This window comes from Camellia sinensis, chromosome 1 (assembly GCF_055761805.1).
Source record: "Camellia sinensis isolate YWXY chromosome 1, ASM5576180v1, whole genome shotgun sequence".
Taxonomy (NCBI): Eukaryota; Viridiplantae; Streptophyta; class Magnoliopsida; order Ericales; family Theaceae; genus Camellia; species Camellia sinensis.
Genome location: NC_138961.1, coordinates 83652703 through 83662953, shown reverse-complemented (window position 1 = coordinate 83662953; position 10251 = coordinate 83652703). Strand labels below are relative to the sequence as shown.

At 39.6% G+C, this 10251-nt stretch overlaps 1 protein-coding gene across 1 annotated transcript; it reads right to left on the bottom strand.

Annotated features, from left to right (window-relative positions):
* Positions 1 to 7242: 7242 nt before the first annotated feature.
* Positions 7243 to 9591, bottom strand: LOC145804999 (uncharacterized). The gene has a single exon (XM_082900227.1). It carries the CDS (start codon positions 9589 to 9591, stop codon positions 7243 to 7245), a length of 2349 nt encoding a protein of 782 aa, XP_082756353.1.
* Positions 9592 to 10251: the final 660 nt, after the last annotated feature.

Sequence of the window (10251 nt, the reverse complement as noted above, 5' to 3'; positions counted from 1 at the left end):
GAACGAGCTCCCGTTCCGTTCATTTTAGGGCTCACTACAGCTCAGGACTCTCAAATTTGTCACGGTTCTAAGTCTGAACCAAAGAGTCCAAATCCGGCAAATTGTTTTGAGAAAACAGATTTTTGAAAGAAGTGCCAAACATGGACTGCTTTGCCAGATACAGAGTCGCCACCTAAATATTTTGTTTTGGGAAATTTAGGAAACCCTGACTCGGTGCCAAAGGCCACGTGTCCGTCATCACCAAAGTTGCCTCGGCTCGGGAACTTGGGTACGATTGGGGAAGGTCACTTCGTGAGCACCCTCGCTCGCCCGATCAAAGATCGGCCCCTACTAACCATGATATCTATTTTTGAAAACTTTGTGTGTTCTTATTCCGGTTATTAGCCTAGGTTACTATGTGATGTACACAGCATATAAGTATAGACTGGGTCGCCCGAATTGGAATAAAACATTTCATGCTTGTTTATTTGAAAGATGGTTTGCTACTCGCAAGTAGGCTTAAAATGCAGATTTTGCCACCCGCAGGTGGGCTTAGAAGAGATGGTTTTGCCACTATCTAGTGGGCTTAAAACAAACAGTTGATGATTTATTCCAATCCAAGTAACCCAACCTTCACCCACAGGCATTCAGACAGTTATATCACATAAGCAATTAGCCTTATGGTAAGCATGCTATTCATGGCAGTCACTCACACGCATGCAAGGATGCTAAAGCATAGAACTTACTGAGTACTCCAAGCCAAAATAGAAACTTCATTAGAAATCATGCATGATCCTAAGTATACAAAAATGCCTAATGCAACACATGCAAAATGCAACTATAGCAGGCTCGGCTATTCTAAGATGACATATTAAATGCTACAACTATCATGTATTCAATTTGGAATTGAAAGTACAATGCAGTTAGTATGATGCGCCGAGCCCGGTGCATGCAATACAGATGAATGATGCAAACATGCTGTCATACTGTATGCTAATTTAAGCATGCCCTAATCTAACCATCATAAGCAGGTAAATAAAAGGGAGAAAGACGTGGGGTTGGAAGACATACAACACACACACGCACACTTATTACAGTATTGCCCTCGCACAGAGGGTCCGAATAAATATACAGTCCCGAATAAAAGAATATTACAGTCCAAATAATATTCAAATTCCTAATTAATTAATCAAATTAACTAAGAAAGCTGTAAAACTGGCGTGCAAGTCAGGGACTGCCTTGCTTCTGATGAATGATGTATGTTTGGGCTGCCTTGCGCAGAAATCCACTGGGATGCCCCAATTAGCCTCTGTTTACACCTTTCCTTGAAATGCGCGCCAAACTCCAAAAAGTTGCAGATTCTTCATTTTGCTGCAACAGAGAGCAGGAAAGGGGCATAACAATGTATTTTCAGAGATATATGCATGTCTCGATCCTCGTGCCACCAATCACGCACATCGATGCATGATGGCAGAGGAGTCGAAATGTGCAACTCAATATAGAATGAATGCACGTATAAACACAACAAGAACCTAACTCCATCATGGATGATCCGGAGTGTCGGTGACTAGGGAATTGAGACACGTTCCGTCACTCGGAGTACGAAACGCACCTCGTTTCCCGTGCCCGGGCTAACTCCTATCCCGAACACGATGCAATATGCATGATATGCATGAAATGCAACTAAGATACAGCCTAGCATGCACAATGCTATGAAAATGAGATGTCTCGAAATGTGTGCACACAGGCACGCAAACCGAGAAAATGACAGAATGCGATCTAAGATACAACCTAGTATGCACTATGCTGTAAAAAAGAGATGCCTCGAAATGCGTGCACACGGGCACGCAAACCGAGAAAATGACATACGCAATGCAAATGACATGGAAATATGATAGGGGCTTACACTAACATGAGAGAGCCTCAGCCACGCTCACATAAGAGGCCGGTAGATGAAAATGAAGTGCCTCGAAACGCGTGCACACGGGCACACAAATCGAGGCAATGGCATATGCAATGCAATAATGGGCTTACACCAACATGAGAGAGCCTCAGCCACACTCACATAGGAGGCCGATGGATGAAAATAAAGTGCCTCGAAACGCGTGCACACGGGCACGCAAATCGAGGCAATGGCATATGCAATGCAATATGGCTAAAATGGCATATAGAATGCAACATGGACTTACACTAACATGAGAGAGCCTCAGCCACACTCACATAAGAGGTCGGTAGATGAAAATGAAGTGCCTCGAAATGCGTGCACACGGGCACGCAAATCGAGGCAATGGTATATGCAATGCAATGGCATGGAAATGGCATATGCAAGCATGCTAATGGATTTTCAGCAATGAAATGTGGGGGAAAACAGCCCCGAAATGAGGCGAAAACACACCCGATGCATGGGATCTCTCCCGAAATGCAAAATTAGGCACATAGAATGAACTACAGCTATACAAAGCATGCATAATTGGTACATGGAATGAAAAGACAGAAGCAAGGCAGCCCCAAAATAAGCATTTTACCAGTATAAATCATGGCCAAACAGCAAGCGAAGATCGGGCAAAACTAGCATGCAAGAAATGGCCCTAAACATGGGATTAAGAAGCAACTCATAGCTGCTGTCCTCAAACAGGTTAGGGCCCTTCAACAAAGTTGAAGAGGGGCCAAAAATATGATGTTTTCCAGAACTGTAAAAACCCCAAAAACAAACACAGGTATGGCTGCACTCCCATGCAAGAAAAAGGGCCAAAAGGTGGCCAAAGAGGCAAGTGGTATATGCAAAGCCCAAACTGAAAAATTCCCTTCTACAACATTGAAGAGGGACCAAAAATAAGCATATTTACAGACCTGTAAAAACTCCAAAACAGTATACAAACATGCTAAAAATGCAATGCAAAATGAGGCTCAAAAGGTGGCTATAACACAAAGTATGCAAAGCATTCACCAAACAGCCAAAGACCCTTAATAAAACATGTTAACAAGGTCAAAATAAGACTATTTCTAGGCCTATAAAAAGACCAAAAACCGAAGCATAATAGGCTTCCAAAGCATGCAAGAAAATGGCATTCAAGGAGGATATTGAAGCAAGTGCAATATGGAGGGCTCAAACCGGGTTGAGCCCTTAATGAAACAAGAAAATGAGCTCAAAAAAAATGACCTTTTCAGTTTTGGTCGGAGCTCAAATCAATAAGCATGTATGGCTTACAAAAGGTGCAAGAAATGGACCAAAAAGGGGGAAATGCTACTCACCCTTGAAGACCAATGCTTTTGTTGCTTCTTGGTCCAACTTTGATGACTCTAAGCTGCTTGAGTTCCTCCCCTTGCTGCTGAAATGGAGTGGTGATGGTAGAGCTTGAAGATGATGAAGGAATGGAGCCCAAAACTTGAAGGGAATAGGGTGCTATGCATGTATCTCCTCCAAGCAACTCTTGTAACCCCTTTTCTTGAGTTGGGAGGCCAGCAATCTAAGAGAGAGAGAGAGAAGAGTCCAGCCAAAGTGGAGCCAAAATGAAGCCTCCTGTTCCCCCACAAAATATCCCCCGGATATAGATATTTTCTGGGGGAAACAGCTGCACAGCTGTAAAGTGGAAGGAGAGAGGAACATGGCCGGCCCATTACTTTTGCTGCAGGTGGCCGGCCGGCCACCTCCCCTAGCCGGCCGGCCAAGGGTCAAAAAGGCCAAGTTTAATTAGTGGTCGGCCATGACAAAAAGGTGGCCTCCCAGGTCTCCTCATCACAACCCTGTGGTTCGAATTTGGAAACTCTAAAACAGGAGAGAGAACAAGCCATTTTTAGGAGGGGTTCAAAAGGTTCAAATGGAATTAATGGCTGGCCATAAACTTTTAGGGTCCTCCCATGTGTGTACAACACAAATATGTGGTTCAAAGTTCAAGAAAGTGGCCCAAGGGTGTTCAACATTGGCTCGGAAGGAGGGGTTCAAAAGGGTCAAGAAACATTAGTGGCCGGCCATGAACTTTTAGGGTCCTCCCATGTGTGTACATCACAAATATGTGGTTTGGGTTTGAAGAAAATGGCTCCAAGGTGTTCAACATTAGCCCAGAAGTGTGAAAAACGGGCATCGGAGGGCGTCGGAGAAGTAAAAACTGGTTATTGAGACAATTGCTGGCCTCCCACCCTTCTACGGTCTTCCTGGTGATAAAACAGAGGTTCCTGCCAAAAATGAACAAAAACTGATGCAAAACAAATGCTCGGGGGCCAAAATACGCAGTTCGGGGTCCCGAAAACGGGCTGTTAAGCACCGAAAGTGGCATTCGGCCACGAAGTGGGTTTCTCCAACCCTAGTGTCCCTTGAAAGGGAGAAAATAAGATGTACGCCAAAAATCAGAGCAAACGGAGATGGTTAGGCAGTCCCGAACCGAGGCACACGGCCAACGGTCCCGAAAAAACCGGAAACCGGACTCCGAAATGGGCAAAATGGCTTGCGGCCACAAAATGTAGCCCACGGCCACTGAGAGATGGTCTACTGGACCTCTCCCTCCCCTCAGGAAAAGAAACAGAGAAAACCGAGCCTGGTTCGCAAATCGAGACAAGGCACAGAAGAGGGTTCGGAAATCCGGAGGCAGGGCTCACGGCCGCGACTCTGAGACTTCCGAACGAGCACGATATGCAACGTCACCGAGCGCTCAATCGGTGATGTCTGAGTCTTAAGGTCGGTCAAAAATGGGGTGTCTACACCTACACTCTCGCCCAGGGGTTATAATACCGCGGCCTACACCCTTGCCTAAGGGTTATAATACCGTGGCCTACACCCTTGCCTGAGGGTTATAATACCGTGGCCTGCCGTTATAGAGATAGTATTACTCATTGGGTTTAGCTCACCCCTCTCCCTTATATACATATATTTGTACATGCATTCATTCAGTCATTTATTCATTTATGTTATTCATTTATCAAATGTATTCTTTGTCAAGGGACCTAACATCCATTTGAACAGCATAACTCGGCAATAAAAACTCTCATTCCTTCTACCGAAAACAATGAAAGTTTTGGGGCAATTGTGGGAGCAAGAAAAAAAAATATTAGCTTATTGAACTAACCCAAATAAAGCCTGCCAAAGGGCCAACTATTGGGCTTATTCAACCCACCCCCCGTCTATGAAAGAAAGGCACCTCATGGCATATAAAGATGATCTTTCTCTGCACTTTACACACAAAACTCTTTACATTTCTTGATTCTTTATTCATAGATTCTAACTTCATCATCGAAGTGTCCCCGGCCGGTAACCCCGGTTGGATGGCATCAACAATATTTTTCTCTTGTAGGTTCATGGAACTATCTTTGTTGAATCTCACTGACAATCCATGTGAGAGGATAATTCTTGGTCTCACACTTATATATTAAACGGTTTAAATTATGAAAACGGATCTAAAATAAGTTCAAAATGGGTTAGACTAGACTATCTCATTGCAATACCAAACTAAAGAGGTCCCATCCCTTACATTTTTTGAGAAATAACAAAAAAATACGGGTTTCACTTTTATAACAAAATAAATTTTTAATTTTATAAATTTAAATTATGAACTTTTGATTTGTTTTTAATCTGAATCATTTGTCTATTTTTGTTAAATAAAATTGATTAAAAAAATAGATATTTTAGTCATTAAACTTAATAAAAATAGATTTTTTAGACATTTTATATATCCTACATCAAGTTTAATAGTGAAAATACTTCTTTTTTTTTTTGGTCAGTTTTTGTTCATGAATAGGCAAATGATTTAGATTTAAAATAAATCAAAATTTTAGGATTTAAATTAATAAAATTAAAAATTTAGAATTTATATTGTTACAAGGGTTAAATTTTTTTTTTTTTTTTTTTTTTTGTGTGTGATAGTTATCCCTACATTTTTACTATGGTGCAAATTTTGTGTATACATGGTGCAATTCATTAATCTATTGCGTGTAGTTAAGGCATTCTCTCTCTAAGATGACCGTTGGTAGTGCTATTGGCACCGATGAAACATCAACAGGGGAGCAAGATCACCTTGATCGGAGCAAGAAAAAAGTGAAAGCTACAAAAACATCTAGTGAGGAACTCCTGGAAAAGAACGATGAGTAAATGGTGGAGGAAGAGGGGGTTCGAAACAGTACCAAGGTTAGGGAATCAAAAAAGGACATGGGCATCCATAAGTCCTTCAAACAAGCCCTTTTGCGATCCAGATTCAATGAAACTGAGAGAGAATGTAGTTTTGATTGTGAAGCGGCCTATCCCTTTTCCGATGAAGAAATGAAAAATGAGAAGGAAACAGAGGATAATTTGAAGGAGAAAGGGCCACCGTCGAACCCGATGGTTAAACTACCTGCTAGCCTCCTTAAAAAAGTGAGAGAACCATGAAAGAAATGTCTCTTTGTAAGACTGTTGGGAAAGAATATTGGCTATAATTTGTTTGTAAACAGAATAAGGAAGGTGTGGAATCTACAAGTCGGTTTTGAAACTTTGGATATTGGAAATGCGTTCTTTATAGTGAAATTTGAAATGATGGAGGATTACAAGAAGGTTTTCACCGGAGGACCTTGGGTAGTGATGGATAGATATGTGACAGTTCGTAAATGGCAACCTGATTTTAAATCTGATGAGGCAGAGAAGGATACAACGGCAATCTGGGTCTGATTTCCTAATTTGCTCATTGAGTATTATGATGATAAGGTTCTATACCACATCTCGAAGGTGCTCAGTACTCCATTGAAGGTTGATATTAACACTGCCATGGCAGCACGAGGGAAATATGCAAGGGTCTGTGTTGAGATGGACTTGCGTAAGCGACTTATTTCGCATATCACTATTGGATGATACCACTATGTGGTGGAATATGAACACTTACACACGTTGTGTTTTTCTTGTGGTCGTGTTAGCCACCGGAAAGAAAAGTGGACTGAATTTTCGGTGATACAGCCGAAGAAGATGATATAAAATGTGACTGTTACCCAACCAGAATCTAATAATGGACTAGGGACATCACAGCCCATTGGGCAAAAGAAGGAAGAAAGATATAATTTGGAAGAGAACAAGGATATGGGCCGTAGACTATAGCACCCAGTCAGTGGCGATTCTAGGAATTTTTGTCAGTAGTGTCAATCAAAAACTTAAATACTATATATCTTACAGAAAATTCACATTAATCATTATATCACCTATGGAGAAAAAAATCAACAAATTAATTTAAATTCTAAAATTATAAACAAAAATATTTCAATATATTGATACTATTGTTTAAGCAAAAAGACATGCTAATACACGAGCTTCTACAATTGACCACGACGAGATTTCATATTTTGAAATCGTTGCATAATAAGCTCATTATCAACACTATCAAATACATCTTTCTCAATATATGTAACCAAACAATCATTCAACCATTGATCTCCCATTCGATTACGCAATCGATTCTTTATGAATTTCATTGCTGAAAATGCTCTTTCCACTGTTGCAGTCGCAACTGGTAAAATCAACGCCAATTTCACAAGCAAATAGACTAATGGATATACAATATCTTTTTTTATCTCTACCAACTTTCTAGTAAGGTCACCAATTCCTTTGAGTTCGGAAAATTCATTGCTAGAGCGCATGTCAACAATGTAGTTTTGAAGTTGATTATCAAGTGCCGTGAGATCTACAGTAGAAAAAACAGATGGATAGAATTCAGCGAGATGGATTAACTTTTGCTTATCAAAAGCACAAAATGAATTATTGGGGTTCAAGCATGCCACGCATAGAAGCAACTCTGTACTTGCCTCTGTAAACCGGTTGTTAAGCTCTTGAAGTTGCATATCTATAACAGTGTAGAAGATCTCAACACGGTAGTGGTATAAATTTGTGAATTCAGGAGCTTTGCGGCGTAACCTCCCATGAGCTACAAATCTATCATCAATGTTAGGGATAGGAATATCATGTTCGCCGCAAAGTAAGTACACTTCTTCCAATAGGGATTCCCATTCATCATCTCTCATCATTTGCAATCGTTGCTTAGACACTTTAACTAATGTCATTGCATTTACAATATCTTGATCTTTTCTTTGTAGTGCTAATGACAACTCATGTGTGATCCCTAATATATTTTTCATCAAGTGTAAAGTGAAGACAAATTCAAAAGATTGCATTGAATCCATAAGAGAACGAGCTTCAACTCTTCGCTCGGCGTGTAAACCATCATCTTTAACAACCTCAAGCACATCAATAACAGATGGGAACATCAAAATCAAGTTTATAATTGTTCCATAATGTGATCCCCAACGTGTATCACCAGCCCTTTTAAGATTAGTTTCTTGATTCAAACCTTGCCCACTTAAGAGTTCACCATTGTTCAATGCTTCAGCAACTTTAGTAGCTTGTGCCTCTCGAAGAATATCCCGTCTCTTACAAGACCCTCCAACAACATTCACCAAATTGGAAACCAAGCAAAAAACTTCAGCAACATCAATGTGATTTTTAGCAACAGCAATAAGAGTCAACTGAAGTTGATGAGCAAAACAATGAACATAATACGCTGATTTATTCTCCCTCAGAATTAAAGTTTTAAGACCATTGAATGCACCTTGCATATTAGAAGCTCCATCATAACCTTGCCCACGTATTCTTGCTAAGCTCAATCCATGCCTAGAAAACAAAGACTCAATTATCGCCTTAAATGATAAAGTTGTGGTATCTGCTACATGTACAATACTAAGAAATCGCTCTGTAACAATACCCTTTTTATCTACATAACGCAGAACAACAGCCATTTGTTCTTTGATCGACACATCACGAGATTCATCGACTGATATTGAAAAATACTCATTGCCAAGATCCTGGATGATAGCATTGGTAGTTTCACTTGCTGCAACATTGGCAATATCTTTTTGAATATTAGGATGACATAACTTGTTATTTTTTGGAGTATTCTTCAACACAACTTCATTGATAGATTCATTGTGATCAGCTAGAAACTGTAAAAGCTCAAGGAAATTTCCTTTACTACTTGAATCATTAGATTCATCATGACCACGAAACGCTAAACCTCGTCGCAAAAGAAACCTTATGCAATCAACTGACGCATTCACACGAGTTCGATATTCAATCTTTGCTTGTTCAGATTGCTTAGAAAAAACACTTTCAATGTGTTGCTTTTGTTTCATAAGAACCTCACACTTCTTCACAGCTTGATTATGAGCACTATTAAGACCCCCAACATGAATTCGTAGCCTTTCTTTCTTGTTCCAAGTTGTGAACCCTCCTGCCATAAAAGTGTCACCACCCGCTTGTTTACCGGTATCAGGTCTAAATAAATAACAACAAAAGCAAAATACAGCATCCTTTTCTATGCTATATTCCAACCAATTCTTGTTTTCTTTAAACCAAGTAGGATTAAACCGACGCATGACTCCACTAATGTCTCTTTGAGGAAAATTGTGGTCAAGAGGTTGACAAGGACCCTTTTGTAAATATGCTCTTCTGATTTCATCTTGATTGTTAGGATGATAAAAAGAAATTTTTTGTCGTAGCCCCGGGTCAGATGGAAGATTGTTCACATTTACATGACTTTGCTTAGAAGAAGCTTCTTCTGTAGGAGATGAATCTTCTACTACTGTTGATTTTCTTTTAAGAAATTTGTCCATAGCGGTAAAACTAATTGGCAAAAAAAAATAAAGAAAAACATTGTAAAACATACCACCAAATCAACCACTCATAAATCAATTACAGTGCAACGTAACATCTCTAACAAAGCATACCAAGCATTGAAGCATCATATGCATAATAATACATTTACAAATTATAAACAATTAGTGAGCCAAAAAAACAAAACTAAAGGGGAAAAAAAAAAACCCCTAATTTTTAGCCCCAATATAAGGGGGAAGTTATTAAGTTAAACAATATTGATGTTTTAACAAAACATATACAAACAAAATATACATAATACATTTACAAACAAGACCATTATTGAACAAAAAAAAGGCCTAATTTTTACCCCAAAAATTGTTGATTTATATTTATTCTATCCAAAATACTATAAAATAGAGAAATGATTATACAAAATTTACCTAATAACTGAGTAGAGTAGTTGATGTCGTTGTTGGAAAATATTGATGATGAAAACAAAGAGATGTGGAGAGTGATGAAGAATGAGAGAGAGCTTGGAGTTTCTCTAAGCCATCTGCCGCCTTGCCTGAAGCTTGAAATGAAAAGAGATAGCATTGGCAAGGATAGTTTGGCTTCCAATGCAAGATACAAACAACCACTTTACAAATAAAATATATTAAACAAAAAGTAAACAAAAG